Source organism: Carassius gibelio, chromosome A5 (genome assembly GCF_023724105.1).
Source record: "Carassius gibelio isolate Cgi1373 ecotype wild population from Czech Republic chromosome A5, carGib1.2-hapl.c, whole genome shotgun sequence".
NCBI classification, from domain to species: Eukaryota; Metazoa; Chordata; class Actinopteri; order Cypriniformes; family Cyprinidae; genus Carassius; species Carassius gibelio.
Window position 1 is genome coordinate 15,802,290 of NC_068375.1, and position 17,134 is coordinate 15,819,423.

Here is a 17,134-nt window from a genome sequence, read left to right on the forward strand (position 1 = left end):
TTAACATCATTAATTTGTGGCCATTAACTATTACTATAACACTTCACATAAAGTAACCAATCGATCACATTTTGATCTGTTCTGAATAAAATTATGTAAATAATATGATACTTGTGTTTCAGCTTGTAAAATGACTTCAAAAAGTGGAGACTTAGTTTTATTAATTGTATTAATTGGTAACTTTTACTTCTATGTAAAAGCAAAATACAACAGTTGGTTGCCCATGAAGTACAATACTCCCAATATCTTAAGATTAATTTTCAACAATACAAGTCACAGAAATAACTAATGGTAAGGTGGTTTAACCTTTGGCACAAGCGGAAGTAACAGTCGAGATGTTGCACAAATAAAAACCTTTTTACAACTTTAAGTTCTATTATCCCATTGCATTTACTCTCAATTACTGTGGATACCTTTTTCAACAATATTTTACATAATGTTATGGCTAGGTTTGTAGAAGTCATTTCTTATTTCAGAAATACATTAATATATACATGTAATTACTCATAAATACTTGCAGTATTATAAATTCCTTGGCATTAGAGAAAAGACTTATTACCTGCGATTGTTCCCTGCATCTGAATATGCATCCTTGCCTTCTGTGCAGTATTATTAAAGTTGTAGTCATACGGAACACAAAAACTCAAGCTGGGGCTCTTTAAGATTTCAAGGTTGGCATCAATACATGTAAATGAATGCATGACATTTTTCACGTTAAAATTTCTTTCTAAAAATGTATTAAGTTAAATACTGTGTTGCTGTTTCTATATATTGGTGGATATATTAAATATGAAATATTAAATGATTCCATTATTCAAACTATACTTAAACAATTTTAATCAAATTGGGAAAAATAGCTGTTTGGAAAAAAAAGTGTTCCTTTGATTTGAAAAAAAAATATATATATATATATTATCATTTCAATAATAATAAGAAAATACACTTTTTCTTTTAAAGCTAACTCATAAATATTTATATCAAATTTTGTCAAAAGACTGAAAAATCTTTAAACATTTTTAGTCATATTGACCTTTCCTAATGCCACACCAAAAAAGTGCTATACTAAAAACCTGTTAACGGGTTAACTGTAAGATGCCTTACCAATGATTTAACATTGCATTATATGCAATTTTACTGTAAAATAATGTAAAATAATTATATGGTTTTCGTAAATATGAAATGCCATATAATTTATGGTTAAAGACAGTAAAAGGACATAACCAGACTTTCTTGTGTGAGACATTATATATGATTATAAGTCTTTTTTTTCTTCTGTCTGGCAATATGGCAGATTTGGCATGCAAAATAATTTCTAATCAAATCCAGTACATGCTGTGAAAGTAGTTAATTCAGATGCAGCCATTTTAATGCATGGATCCATGAGAGCTCATGCTACCTTTCATTAAACTGACATACGAAATATGACAATCATTTAAAAAAAAAATTAGAGGGAGAATAAAGCATCAGCACCATTTTTATCCTAACTGCCTGAAGTAAGCGATTTAACAGAACTTTCTCATGACTTCAAGGTTTGTCACACTCTCTTGTTATTTACTGTGGCTAGCAGAGGGTGCAGACAGATCGTGCTCCAGCCTGGTGTTCACCTGCTGGCCTGGAGGTCCAAAGACAGGGCACGGAGGATGACTGGCTGCCGAGGGACCTGAAGGGTAGAAGTGCACATCCACAGCCACAGTGGTCATGCCCAGGGACACACAATGGGACAGCATGAGGGGAGAGAAACCGTGGGAAATATTGATGCTGTGGCGTACAGGAGTTGAGGAGGGATCGCTGGTCTGGAGAGTCAGGGACGAGCGCAGGCTCTCCCCCTGGACAGGTGTTGGATGGGCTGGAGGAGGTGAGGGGGCGTCCTGACCTGGGTCAAATTCTCTGCTCCTCCAGTCCTCCATGCACTGCAGCTGAATGTCAGAATGTGGTGAGGGAGTGACCTTCCCCTCCTCAAATATAGTCTCCAGCTAATTCAGAATGAAAAAAAAAAAGTTACAAATCAATAAATGTTGCTTCTTTTTTTATAGATGTGAATTAACCCACAGACTGACTTCTTTATGTCTGGATGGAGTCCCCTAGACTTCAGTGCTGTATGTGTAGAAATAAAACTATTCATTTCAAAATGAATCTATTAATTCAATACAAAAGGAAAAACTTTGAAGATTAATCATGCTGCTTTGTTCCACAAAACAAAAGTGAATGATGGGCAGGGGCTGATAAGCTCCATAAAAAATAAAATTAGGACTTTCTATGCATAGCGCCCAGGATGTTGTGCAGCGCCCCTGTATAGAAACCAGCTCTTGGTTACTTTTTACTGTATTTTTGATCAAGCCTTGCAGTCTTGGAGAGCATAAGAGGCATTCGATGTCAGGTATCAAAATTCTCCTTCATATGTTTGGAATAAATTTAGTTAAAGAGGTGAAATACACCCCAAAGGTTCAGACCTGATCCTCTTGTCTGGGCTCTGGGTGAGTCTCCACAATCACTGGCAGGCCCTGGGTGGACTGGACACACTCTTGCACATCATCAGACGGTGGCTCCATCATCAAGATGGATGGGCTGGCTTCTGTTGGGAGCGCTCTCGTCTCCGATGTGTTGGGGCTTTGCTCAATAACAGCCATCAAATTATCATCTTCAAATGCCCTAAAATGTGGCATCATTAAGAAAGTTACAAAACTTCTATTGAATTAATAATACAATGTTGACAGAGGCATTATACAATTTCTTTTATGCTCTCAACAAGACTAACTTGTTATCATATGTTGTTTCCATTGCAACATGTTCCCCATGCCTGCAAGGCCCACATATTCCCCTCAGAGCTATGAGAAAAAAATAATAAATGTCTATATGTAACATTTTTCGATGCACTTGAACATCTTATTTATGAACTCATCACAGGCTGAGAGTAAAATGAGTATCAAGGTTTGTTTTTAGTAAATAAATGATATATCACCTGCCCTCCCTGTCGGTAGAGCTGCAGGATCATTTTTCTGAACCAGAGAGTAAAAGGTCATGGCAATGAAGATGAATGCCAACGAAACACCAACTCCAACCACAATAGGAATATCATGCTTCTCAATCACAGGCAGCCAAGAGTGAGATTTCTCCTTTTCCCTGAGGAAAAGAAGGTAATATAATATGGAAAAGCTCAAAGAAGCCATTATAGTTTATTGAGAAGGAATTATTTCAGGACACTGAAAATGTATAAATACCTCTTAATCCTTGCAGCAATACCATAATTAAATCATAAAATCAATATACGTAGATACTAATAAAATTTCAGATGGTCTTACAATTCTCTGCAGTGCAATAATGTGTTTTGGTAAACGTCAGTAATTTTGTGTTCATTGTTAATTATTTCACAATACATCGCCTGAAGGAACCAACCTGAAACCAAACACTTTCAGCACGCTTCAGCAATTTCTCAGATAAGAAAAAAAGGAACTAGATCTCGTGAGAACATGTTTAAGTACTATGGCACTGCTGACAAAAGGTTGTCACATTTCAAGCTGTCATATATCAATGATCATCTTGGATTTGAAACAACAAGAAAATATAAACATGTTCCTAAAATAATTGCTTTTTTCTGAAATTGCAAAACACACAGTGTAACTGTCTTCCATCCTGTGTAACACATAGGTCTAAAAAAGGTATTGTCATGATTTTTTAAGAGCCCACACAGAAATATATCTAATTCTGTCACATTCAATGTGTTTACAAATAGGAAAAGAAATATGGCTTTTTGTTTAAAAGATTACTGTGAATAAATGACTTTTTAATATTATTATATAATTATATATTATTATAATAATATTAATATTAGCAAATATGCAATATACAATATGCAAGAGAAGACTGCTGTAAATGGCAAAAGAACTGAGAAGCTCATTAACAAAGAGGTTAATTTGATCACCAAACCTGTTCTTATTGTCATTGGTCCTCCTAGGGGCTTGTGAGGTGTTTTTCTTCAGTGACTCAACAGGTTCTGTGTCATTCGTCACTGGTGACTTGGTTCTTCCAGACTGCTTGATGATTTGACTCTGATTCTGATGCTGCTCAACAGGTGCCGAGGCAGTGAAATTCTCTTCTTCCACTAAAGTTAAACCTGTAGTCTGAGTTTGTCCACTAAAGGACTGGGCACTATTCACGGAAACACTCCGATTTTTTGTAAGCTGGGTATGGGAATATAGGTCTGCTGGGAAAGGGGTGTTTGTGTTTGGTTTTGTTACTGGAGGTTTTGTGACCTGCTCTGTTATTTGGATATGTTGACGTGCATCCTGTAAAAAAGTATCTTTGAGTGGGGGAAATGGTGTAGGATTGATAGGCACAGGGGTTGGTTTTTGTGTTTGAATGGGTTGTTTGTTTTTCTTATTAAGTCCTGTGCTAATGCCACTTGGCTTCAGTGAAATAAACTCTGTAGTGTCTGGGGTAGATTCAAAATTCAGGTATGTTGGTGAGTCCTCCACAAAAGCATATAACACTGCACCAAGGGAGAAAAGAACATATTTTTTTTTTTAGTTTTGCAAGAAAAAATCAAGAACATTCTCTAAGATGTGCTATTATCCTGTTGTTTATTGAACAAGGACTTACGGGAAATCTTTGTGTAATCTTCAGTTGTTTGTTGAAGGTTTTCATTTATCTCTCTTTTACTCAGAGGAAAGGAGCCATAACCGTAAGGAAGGGAATTAGTAAATAGCTCTTGCTCACTCTCTGGAACCTGCAAGGTTGGAAGAAAACAATTAATCTTAGATCCGTGATTTTTTTAACAGATGCATGTATTGCAAGGTATTATTCAACCAATTTTAAGAACTAAACCAATGAAAATGGTCAAGATGGTGGATAACGTTAATGGAAATGGCAAAGTACTCACAAAACAATGACAGAGTCAGTCACGTGTTATGAGGCTTATGTCACGGATGGACTAGTATGACTATCTCTGCATATTGCATTACTCACAGGGGGCATAATCGTTTCACTCTGTGCTTCCTTATCAGCTGGGGCATCAGAGTCAGCTTTAAGTTAGAGCATTTGGCTGGTTAGATAAAACCAAGATGTGCAAACATGAAACTGATGTTTATTGACTGGAGCTATGAGAACTAAAGCAATCATAGTTCTCCTGCATTTGCTCACCAGTTACAGTTATGATGACACTTCTCACATCCTGACCGACTCTGTTTTCTGCAGTGCACTGATACGCCCCTGCATCAGACCGATGGATGTTGGAGATTACTAATGTCCCATTATCTGTAAAATTCATTTTAAATTGAAATATCAAAAATGATGGCCTACAAGAAAAAAAAAAAAGGTAAAACCACAGTCTGTCTAATATGTAACAAACCATCAATGTGTATCTGTTGTGGGAGTGAGACCAGAGAGTTTGAACCAGACAGTTTTGGTGAATTTTGTATCGATGCAGTTCTAATCCAAGTGTACTTGACAGGAAATTCTCCAACAGCTCGACAAGGGAGACTAACAGCTGATCCCTCTGAGACGGTGAGCGATGCAACGAAGGAAACAATGACTGGTTTCACTGAAAACAAGAAGATGTGTCAAATTTGATCTAATTTTGAGAATTAGTTGACTTTACTTAAAAAAGAGAGGAAACCCATTGCCTGAAAAGTTAAGAAAATAAACCTCATAACTAACTGATAAACATCAGTTATGTTAACTTGACTTTTCTGAGTTACACTGGCAATATAAAGTTATCAAAACAAATGATTATTTTTTTAAATGTTCCAATAACTTAAGATGATTAAACCGCAATTATGTAAACAATGTAAAGGTATATAACCTAAAACAAGTCTTAGTTTCCAAACACTTTAAGTATATTCTCAGCTACAAATGGTCCAAAATGCAGCAGACAGAGTTCTTACTAGAACCAGGAAGTATGACTGTACTGGCCCAGGTCTGTCAACACTGCACTTGCTCCCTATCAAACATTGTATAGATTTTAAAATCTTGCTAATTACTTATGCAGCCCTGAATGATTTAGCTCCTCAGTTCTTGAGTGAGCTCTTATCACATTATGGTCCTTCACGTCTGCTGTCAATTCATAACTCAGGCCATTTGATCACCTAGATCAATCATAATGAACTGAGGGTGGCAGATCCTTTTATTTAGCACCCAAACTCTGGAACAATCTACCTAGCATTGTTCGGGACATACTCTGTCAAATTAAATCTAAATTAAAGACCCATCTGTTTAACTTGACATACACATAACACACTATCACATTTCTAATATTCAAATCCGTTAAAGGATTGTTAGGCTGCATTAATTAGGTCAACCAGAACCAGGAAAACTTCCCATAACCCCCAATGTATTTGCTACGTCGTAAGAAGAAAGGCATCTACGCTAATATTAGTCTGATTCATTCTTATTTCGAGGTCACCATAGCCACCAGATCCAGTCCGTATCAAGAGCAGATTCTGGATGAGCACTTAGAGACAACCTCTACAGCCCTGAATGTCAATGGAGACCTCTGCACAATCTGACCTGTGTTGCAGCCTGGAATTAAGCCACATCATTTTGTTTTCGTCTGGCCAGAGAAGAAATCACCCCCCCCCCCTCCTTTCTAAGCCTGGTTTCTCACAAGGTTTTTATTTTCTCCATATCGGTCACAGATGGTTCAGATGGTTTTGGTTCCTTTCCACTGTTGCCTTTGGCTTGCTTAGTTGGGGACACTTAATTTCCGTCAATATTTTAGAGCTTTGAAGCATGAAAAAATCTAGCAATGACTTTGTTTTACTATTTTCCAGCTTTAATTGCCAGTTTCATTGCCAGTGTTTGTTGTCAGGATTAGCAAATCAAAACATTTTTTTTAATGTTTAGAGCCTTATTATCAAATTAATTTGATTGTTACCATTGTTATGTTTTGCATGCTGAATGTTGATGTCTGTGTGTGGCGCAATTAAGATTACCAACTAGCTCCACGGTACCCATTAATAGTATGATGTTTATGATAGAGGTGTTAGTAGTACAATTTTAATAGACCATAACTTTACATTGCCACACAAAATGTGAATGAGTTTATGATCTGAAGTGTATTTATACATCCTCTTATTTCAAAGAATATCACAGGACATGTTAGTTCATGCTACTATGGTAGTTTTGCAAAGGGAGATTACCAGCAACCCGAAGAGTCATAGTTTTCTGATCATGACCCAGTGTGTTGGAGGCTGTGCATGTGTAATGTCCTTCATCATACGTTCTCACTGATGAAATGTAGAGAGTTGTGTTTCTTAACCTGGGAACAAAATGAATTCACATGCACCAACTGCTAAACAATAACTACAATTATAGTTAATAAACTCTTCATGCAAAACATACCCCATTATAATTTTGCCTCCAGTTTGGACAGACCGGCCCTGCTTTGACCACCTGATAAAAGGAGCAGGGTGTCCTAACACCTGGCAGTCAATCGTCACTTTAGCACCAACAGGAGACGTCACCACAGTTGGCCAGATAGTCACGGATGGAGGTTCTGAATAATAAGTGCAGATTGACCATAGAAAAAAATAAAATTATGGGAGAAGGGCAAACATAATGAAGAGTACAAGTCACAAATGATCAGCCAGTCAGTTTTTTAAGTCAGGGTTTTATGGATTAGTCAACTTCCATCTCTCCATTATAAAACTACAGGTGTTTCAGGACATTGTGGTAGAAATTAAAAATTTTATTTAATAAATTGATTAAAACCATATGATTCTTAAAAAAAACTAGAAATGTAATCATATCATTTTTATACAGGATTTAAACAAACATTATTTACAATATTCACACTTGACCCTTTTAAGCTTTTTATTAAATACTCAGGGTTATTTCAAGAGAAGTGGAGTACTCTCCACAGTTTTTAACAAATTTATAAACTATGATTAATAATTAGAAATTATTCTGCATTAATAATTACATAGTCATTCGCCAGATTCTGTCAGATCCTGATTTCAGTAGGCAAAAAAAAAAACTTGTTTTTTATGATTTCATAAACCTTTCACAGAAAACACCTAAATCAGGATCTGACAGATCTGTGGGTTACTTTTAAGAAGGCCAAATAATTCCTTACCAAGAACATCCAGGAAGATTGTTTTTGACGTTATAGCTCTTTTGAGATGTGAATTAGAAGCTGTGCAGAAATACAATCCACTGTCTGTCTCTTGTACACTGAAAGACAGACTCACAATTAAAATATGCATACATTTTGGCTGTTTTCTCTTATTACACGATTCAATTTACAGATAGTACTATGCAAATTCAAATATGAGCATGCACACAAACATATACAAAAATCACAGTTTAGCAAAAACAGAGCACATAAATGGATAGATAAGAATGAACTACAGCAAACTAAGAAATCCACACAACACACCTGTGGAAGACCAGGTCTCCATTATAATCAAATGTATAATGCAGTCCAGTCCGGAGGAGTCTGTTGTTCTTAAACCAGGACACTTGAGCCTGGGGTCTGCTGTGAGGAGGCCTACAGGAAAGAGTCGCAGCTTCACCCTTCCTTGCTGTAAGGTTGGCAGGTTCAAGAACAAAGCTCCAATCCATAACTGTGTGAAAAGAGATGATAGGAAATGCTAAATAGAGGACAGGTGTGAACAGCTGCCCCCTGGAATGAAAGTGGGTTCATCTGAAAAGGAAGTACCTGCAGGAAGGAGGTATGCTGGTTCAGATATCACTTTCTGCCTCTCATTGCGAGCTTCACAGAAATACAGGCCCTCATCTTCTGACAAAACTCTCCTAAGAACATGATTTTCACACTTGCTTTCACAATGTCTTTTATTGTAAGTATTTAACGGAATGGTATTTTTTAAATATGCATGTATTAATGACTGTATATTTCACAGGACTGTATTTAATTGAACCCATTTATTCTTGAAAATATGTATGTATTCTGTTGTTGTAATTGCACACTTGTTTATTCATAATCTGCCATAGAAAACCCTCACTGAAAAATCAGCAGTTGTCCGTCCTTTTGCAGATCCCATCTAGAAGAATTGGGTAAGGAATTTCCATCCTTAAACCACTGAACTGTGGGAATGGGGAAGCCTTCAACAAAGCAGTGCATTGCACTTTCCATTTCAACAGGTACAGTGATATTTTGGGGGCCTTCAATAATCTTTACATCTTCATTGGATTCTGTGAAATAGACACAAAGAAACTTGTATTAATATACCAGTAATAAGCATGAGTCAGAGTTGAATATGCAAATATATATCTGAGTTGTATATCTCTCCATCTTACCATGCACTGTCAGAGTTGCTGCTTGACTTGCTTTGCTTATATTCAGCAGGGGATTGTGGGTGACGCAAATATAGACTCCTTGGTCTGCTTTGGTGATGTTAGTCATGTGCAAAGTGCCAGAAGTCTTCCTTTGACTCCCTCCTCCATACTGTCCCTAGTGATAATATCTAGTACTTAGCAATGAAAGATTATTAAACTTATCCCTGAGTCCTATATATATAATTTCTACTTTTGATGATCAGTTATTGATCTGACTGCACAAGACCGACAATCTCCATGCATTAGTCATAGTCGCACTAATGGAGTTAGTGCCATGAATCATTTAGTCTTGTTCTGTACTAACCAATCAATTCAACTAAATATCAACACTCTTCAACTAGCCAAATTCTCATCTGAACTGTTCCTTTAACAGGAAAAATATCACCAAAAAATATATCATTTTGTCATAACTTTAAGTAAACTAAAGTAAATTTACTCTGTAAATATAAATTAGTCTTCAGATCAATGTTTTAAAAATAGTAAAACTAAAACCAGTTTTGACTGTATTTATTGTAAGTTATTTAATTATAGCCCTCATCTGGTGGGCTAACAGTCTAGATTTAGGTGTTTTGTGGTTCTGTACCTGAATCTGGTTTCCTTTGGTGAGAATTCTGCCGTTTTTTAACCATGAAATCTGAGCGGGGGGAGAACTATCACCAGAGACACACTGAAGGAAAACATCATGTCCCACTTCAGTTCTCATGGACTGAGGGTGAAAGAACACATCCTCCAGGCCTACAAACAAACAAATTACATTACAATCAATGACAATTTGTAATACACTCTTAAAAATAAAGGTGTTTCAAAAGGTTCTTCAAGCGATGCCATAGAAGAACAATTTTCGGTTCCACAAAAAACCATTTAGTCAAAGGCTCTTTAAAGAACCATCTCTTTCTTACCTTTTTATAATCTGAAGAACCTTCTTTTGCCTCAAATAACCTTTTGTGAAATGTAAAGGTTCTTCAGATGTTAAAGGTTCTTTATGGAACTATTTAGACAAAAAAGCTCTTATGGCATCGTGAAGCATCTTTATTTTTAAGAGTGTACACACCTGACTTGTCCTGTGTGCAGGTTTTTGTGTGTAACCATTAAAGGGATAGTCATCCTAAAAAAGAAAATTACTCATCTTCATGTTTTTCCAAACCTGTTTGACTTTTGTTTTTCTGCTGAACAAAATATCAAAAATATATTTTGAATTAATAAAACAGTTTTGGTTGCCATAGATTTCCGTTTGGAACAACTCGACGGTGAGCAAATTATGACAGAATTTTCATTTTGGGTTGAACTATCCCTTTAACAACATATGTCTTATTATTGTTTCATTAATTAGTAGAAGTATACAATATACATACATGCTTTGCTGACCATGACAGTGGTTTGAATCTTTTTGTTGCCTCTTTTTGCACTACAGGAATAATTTCCAAAGTCTTCCTCTTTTAAGAGGGGAAAGAAAAGTGTTCCATTGGCCAATTGATGAACCCTTCTGTCCAGACTTCCATTGTCTCTCTCCCATTTCACTGACAGAGGATCCCTCAGGCCAGAGTCAAGCACTGTGCAGTGCAGCATCAGAGACATATTTACAATCCCAACTCCATCTTCAGGTAACACTGAAAATACTGAGCAAAAGAGAAAAGTGTGCAAGCATGGAAATAAAATAAAGAAACAATTGTGATTTATTAAATAAGATTATGATATATATATATGATAAATATATATTAGAGATATAAATTAAACAACATTTGTTATAAAAACATTGTAAAGCGTGAAATGTTTGCATTTCTACCAGCTCTGAAAAATTACTTTTGTTTTTGCACCCTAATGTAATCAGGCTGATTTAGACATATTGAATACTATTTTTGAATTGATTATAAAGAGTTAATTTAGATGCTAGATGTTTAAGATGTTTTAATATACAATGTAAAAAAAGATTAAATTATTATGTTTACAGCTGTTTTTTTGCATTTTGCATAACAATGTGTTTCCACATATTTACTGAAAAAAAATTATATATATATATATATATATATATATATATATATATATATATATATATATATATATATATATATATATATTAGGGCCGGGACTCAATTAAAAAAAATTATCTAATTAATTAGAGGCTTTGTAATTAATTAATCGAAATTAATCGCATTTTAATCGCATATAAATATTTGACCTGAGAACAGTGAGAATTTTTTTTCACATGGATTTATAGTATACCATTGAATAATGACTGAATACATAAGCTTAAGCAAAAAAATATGGTTTATTTTTGTTCAACCAAGTCTAGCAGACCAGTGCAATTTTTGCCATGAAGTGTAGCAATAGCATATTTAGAAACAATTTAGAAATAGTACATTTCAGAAATTCAGGAAGCTTATATATATATATATATATATATATATATATATATATATATATATATATATATATATATATATATATATACATATACACACATACACACACACACACACACACATATATATATATATATAACATTGGAAACACTGACTATTAGAAAACATCTCTCTGTTGCTTAAGAGGCCATAACATACTAAGTCCAACTCTCAATAACCTTGGCCAAAACAATAAAGAGTTCAACATAAACTGTTGCACCAACAAAATAATACATAGTTCAACATAAAGTGTAAAGTCCACGCTAGCTGCTATATGTTTTGCGTTGAGATGATACTTGAGGCTCGATGTGTGCTGCGTTGATATGCGAACGCTAGTTGGTGCTCCAGTATAATCGGTCCGCCGAAACTCATTCAGTGAGAAACGTTCCGCGGTGCAAAAAATAAGTTATTAAAAATGCGGGAATTTTTTTTCTGTAATTAATTAATCTTAGTTAACGCGTTATTTTTTGTGTAATTAATTAATCTCAATTAACGCGTTAAAGTCCCTGCCCTAATATATATATATATATTCTTAATTTAATAAAAATGATATCATTAACCTAGCAATTAGTAAAAAGAGAAGTGTAAATATGTCTTATTTGTAACGGGACTCTTTAGATAGAGCCATGTGCAAACTTTATCAATACAAAGGCGTAGTCAAACAGGCAAGGTTGCAATCCAGCAAACAAGGTAATCTGAGGCAGTGGCAAAAGAGTAATCCAAAGGAACAGGTAAGGGTCATAATCCAAGTGTACAGTCCGAAGTGACAAATTATCAAAACAATGAAACAAGGCAATGGCAGTGGCAAATAAAAACACATGGTAGAGCTTGCAACAGCAAAACAATACTTCGCAATGTGGATGTGAATGAGTGCAACTTAAATAGTCCTTATATTAATTTATTTATTTTACAAACAGATATACAATTTACCGGTGACAAATCAAATAGAAAAATAACCAAGGTCAACAAAACATACATGACAGCCAACATGATTGCTTAAGTGAGTGAGTGAGTGAGTGTGTGTGTGTGTGTGTGTGTGTGTGTGAGACTGTAGGCGTTTCTCAATGTCAAGGATACAGGATACATCAATACAGTAGTAATTTGTACTGGCATTTAAACGTTAAACTTTACTTATATTTACTACAGTTATAACAAATGTTTGGTAACGTAAATAAAAACCGTTAATGCTCCGACTACGTTAATGTTCGACATTTTTTAATTTTTGAACTAACGTTAGAGAGCAAAGCTGCGCGCATAGGATTGTGGGTGATTTGAGAGTGCAAAGAGTGCGAAGGATACACATATGCATCCTTTCCTGTGTATGGGATATTCTTTAAACGAAGGACTCAGTCCTTGGTTGAAATTCCGAGGATCCTCGACATTGGAACAGTCCTTCGACGGATGTCGATGACGTAGCATCCTCGAAATACTGGCTTCCGAGGATCCTTCCTTGACATTGAGAAACACCTTATGACTGGGTGTGAACTGGAAACAGCTGTAAGTAGGGGTAATCAGTTCGTGGCATGGGGTGTTATGGGAGATGTAGTCCATGAAACAATGGTACAGTTTAAGGAGGGGGTGCCCTCTATAGGATCTCATGGACACTCCAGATGGAGATCCTGACACTTCACTTTACATTACTTTGTTCTGTTTCTTTTTCAATCATAAAATTGTTTAAATTAGATTTTTAATCCCAAATTTTAATGTGGTGTCAGGTGTCTTCTATATGTCTTAGAATATAGTACAGAAAACACAATGTATGCATCAACTGTAGACTAAATGATTTTATATCGCATTAGCATTTGCGTACTGTTTACAAAGTAATAACCAGCTATTCAATATATTCAGTGTATGTTTCAGCACATTAAATCTCATGTTAAATGGGGATCACTTTGAGGAATCAGGGCTAGTTTGAAGTCCACTGTTGCTAGGTTACACGTGGAGCAGCACAATGTTTTGGCAAGCCTTTTGTCAAATTATGCAAGTGCATAAAACATTTGCATGGCACACATGCATGTTTATGGGCCTGTTTAGCAGAATAAAATCTAGCAAAACAACAAAAATACACTTGCAGCCAAAATACACAGGTACACTCACCTAATTCAGACACGGCTGGATTAATAAACCTTATAGAAGAGGACAGAAGTAGGAGCCAGAGTGAACAGGACATCTGAACTGAGCTCCATACAGGACGAGACATGCTAGCCCTCTTCATCTGTGCCTTTCAAATTAAGATGATGGTCCATAGCATAATTCCTCATCTGACCAAATGCATTCATGCACTGCAAAACAAAAAGTCCAAAGTTCTCATGTTAAATGCAGTATTCAACATAACTGCCTTTCATAAGATAGGATGCACAGATAGCAGGCATAAAGTACGTGGTGCATATCAAAACATTTACTGGTGTGAGCGTGTCTTCAAAGAAATCACAATTCTCACACAGTGCACCAGCACCTCCTCTCTCTCTCTCTCTCTCTCTCACACACACACACACACACAAACACTGCATATTCCTATTTTGGTTGTGTTTCATTACCACTATTATCATCACAGCCAGCCTTTGTATACTACAGACCTCTTTACTCTCTTCAATAGACTGGCCACTTTACACCACACAGCAGCAAACCCTCCATTTACTGATCGTAACATGAAAAGAGCAGGGGCGCTTTGTACTTAGAGGATCAGTGGGAAGCTTATAAGGAATGGTTTGAACTTTATCACATAAGCTTTCATTGCCACTGTGTCCATGTAGGGCGGTCTTAGTTGATTGTTTCCCAAATATGGCTAGTACATGGGAGGAATGAGTGATGCTATGATGCTGTAAATATGCTTTTCTCTAAACAGACCACAGTAGATGAGTTCAATATAGTGAAGATATCCATAATTAGACTTTAGAAGCTTATCATTTAAACTGAATGAATGTGCATAGTTTACAGTTTACATTTGTGGAAAAATCAGTAATCATTGGGAATTTGGTACAGGTTTTCATCTGCAGCCTTCTGGTCCTTCAATTTTTTCTAAAAAAAGAAAAATTCGGATTCACACATAATGTGTAAAAAAAAAAAAAAAAAAAAAAAATATATATATATATATATATATATATATATATATATATATATATATATATATATATAAAAACATTTATTAGCATTTTATTATATTTTAAGTTATGGTCTAAGAGGAAAATTAAGAAAAAAAAATGGGAGGAAGAGTATGCTGGCATTGTTTTATTATTGCTTTGTCTTTCTTTCTTTATTATAATTTTTTTATAGTTATTTTTAGGTGTATGCTTTACAAGCCATAGAAGTCATCTTTCTCTGCTTATAACCTGTTATAAATTATACAACATTTTGACATTTTTAGACCGTCCAGTGTATTATGACATTGGTACATGAGTATTGGGAGAGCAGGTGAGTACTCAAGGGCAAACAGAAATCCCATGAATGAGTGCTTCAGCCTTATGACTCATCTGGATGGCCCATAGACAGCAGGTGGGTGAGCTAATGGGATCTAATGCCAGGAGCCGGGGGTGTGTTTTCTTTAGCCAAACAACACCCCATTAAATGAAGAAGCAGTTTAGCAATTCATTAAAGTATTAAATATTTGATCCCCTTACAAATACAATCTAAGCACTGCAGAGAAGGAATTTAATTTGTCTGGCATGAGTCAAATGAGGATATGTGGGGGGAAAAGTAAAGTAAAACTTTAGAATGACATTTCATAGTTTACCTATTTATGTAAATCTCTGAATTAAAGTTTAGCTTTGATGACTGATAACATATACTTTTAGTTGAACTCAGAATCCACCTGCAGTCATTCTCAAAAATGAAAATATAGAAAAGCATCCAGCTGGAATACAGAAATCAATCTCTACATTTATTTGTTTGTTTGTTTGCGATTAGAGCAGTTAGCTGCTGATTTTAAAGATTCGCTTATGTGTACTGAATGTTCATTCTATTGATAATGACTGCTGTTTGACACTATTAATCTATGAATATTTTGAAATTATTTTCATTATGTATTTTTTTTTACCACGTAGACAGACAGTAAATAGTGGGTAAAATTATTTCTCAAAGGATATTGAAACTTTTTCATAGAACTGAATTGTTGAGCATTTTAACCAGTTTGATTTTCAATCTAAACAAAGATTAATATCCTTTTCATAGTCTATAGATTGAAAAAAAAAAAAAAAAAAAAATATATATATATATATATATATATATAAGCTGTAAACAGTTAGAGTTGTGTTCACTGTCAAGGTAAAAAAAAAGAAAAGAAAAAAGAACTGTTGTATATACATAATTGTGTTGATTGTATATTCTGTTACTGTGTTGTGTACACTGCATCTGCGTGTCAACATTTGTCATCTACATGAAAAATCATTGCATTTACAGTACCAAGAGAAGTCTTATGTCATGATTAATTGAAAATTAGTAAATTTATGTTTGTATACACCATTATATAAAATGTAAAATAAATCAATGTAACTATTTTGCATTGACTATGCATATATCATTATTTTAACAATTGCAAAAATACTGCACTTACCCATGAAGAGCAGAAGTGTCAAGCCTCATGCAGTGCAGCATCTCTGTCAGAGAGCACTTGTGTGTCTTCTGCTTTATCAAAGCAACAGGCTTGATCTAATGATGGAGCAGCAGACACACATACAGCACACAGATGGGTTCTGTGGCAGAGCACCACCCCTCCACCGTTATGAACAATATGAGAGGACTAAAGCACCACTCTGCATGTGTTCTGACACTGAGCAAAATGAATGAGGCCACAAATAAAAAAACCTAAAACATGCAGTTTGAGAAAAATGAGAACAATTGTGTTCCAATTCCCCTGTAATGGTTATTCATAAAAGGTGTCCACAAGTCTAATAGCATTTGTTGTACACATTGGCATAAATCATTTCACACCTGTATGTGTGTTTGGCTGCATGAAGCATTAAATTATAGGATAGGCTCTGTTTAAAGTACTAAAATACTTATCACGTATATAGCAATAGTGGTTTTTAATATTACACATATGTTTTATAATGTATGTGTTTAATTACAGTGATATTTTTTATATATTTTATATTAAATTACCTGATTCAAAATGATCTGATTGAATTTTCCATTCCGTATATACTGTATGTTTAGAACTGGTTCAAAAATCAGAGAGAGAGGAAAAAAAAAGAAAGCTGAAGGACAACATGTTCCATCCAATAATCGAACACAATTCTTTAAGATCAGATTATTATAATAAATTATCTGATTTTAAATGCAAAATCTTAAATGTAAACCATAATGAGTCAGACATATACAATTTTAATAACAGGAGTAATAATTTCGTAGAATTACTGTACATGTTTTGACAAGATTTTAGGAATATAAAAAAAGTTAGTGGTTTTGAGCAAATGTAGCAAGTCTTTGCAAATGTAAATCAACTTCAT

At 34.9% G+C, this 17,134-nt stretch overlaps 1 protein-coding gene across 1 annotated transcript; it reads right to left on the reverse strand.

The window, feature by feature from the left end:
• Positions 1-155: 155 nt before the first annotated feature.
• On the reverse strand, positions 156-14,096 carry LOC127997142 (titin-like). The gene is made up of 19 exons (XM_052592002.1): positions 13,788-14,096; positions 10,644-10,907; positions 9,875-10,026; positions 9,253-9,406; positions 8,958-9,147; positions 8,654-8,748; positions 8,372-8,558; positions 8,069-8,166; positions 7,336-7,489; positions 7,134-7,252; positions 5,345-5,536; positions 5,137-5,250; positions 4,963-5,018; positions 4,597-4,723; positions 3,925-4,486; positions 2,960-3,120; positions 2,756-2,825; positions 2,451-2,649; positions 156-1,973 (listed from the first exon to the last, which is right to left on the reverse strand). Exons 1-19 carry the CDS (start codon positions 13,903-13,905, stop codon positions 1,548-1,550), a joined length of 3,438 nt encoding a protein of 1,145 aa, XP_052447962.1. The 5' UTR covers positions 13,906-14,096; the 3' UTR covers positions 156-1,547.
• Positions 14,097-17,134: the final 3,038 nt, after the last annotated feature.

Bases quoted from the DNA above. Each gene is read 5' to 3' on its own strand.
- LOC127997142 (XM_052592002.1), bottom strand. From the start codon at position 13,905: ATGAAGAGGGCTAGCATGTCTCGTCCTGTATGGAGCTCAGTTCAGATG. The intron at 5,019-5,136 runs GTGAGCAAATGC...TCTAACTTAAAG, and splicing joins TGTCATCATAACTGTAACTG to CTGACTCTGATGCCCCAGCT. The intron at 2,826-2,959 runs GTGATATATCAT...TTTTTCTCATAG, and splicing joins TCTACCGACAGGGAGGGCAG to CTCTGAGGGGAATATGTGGG.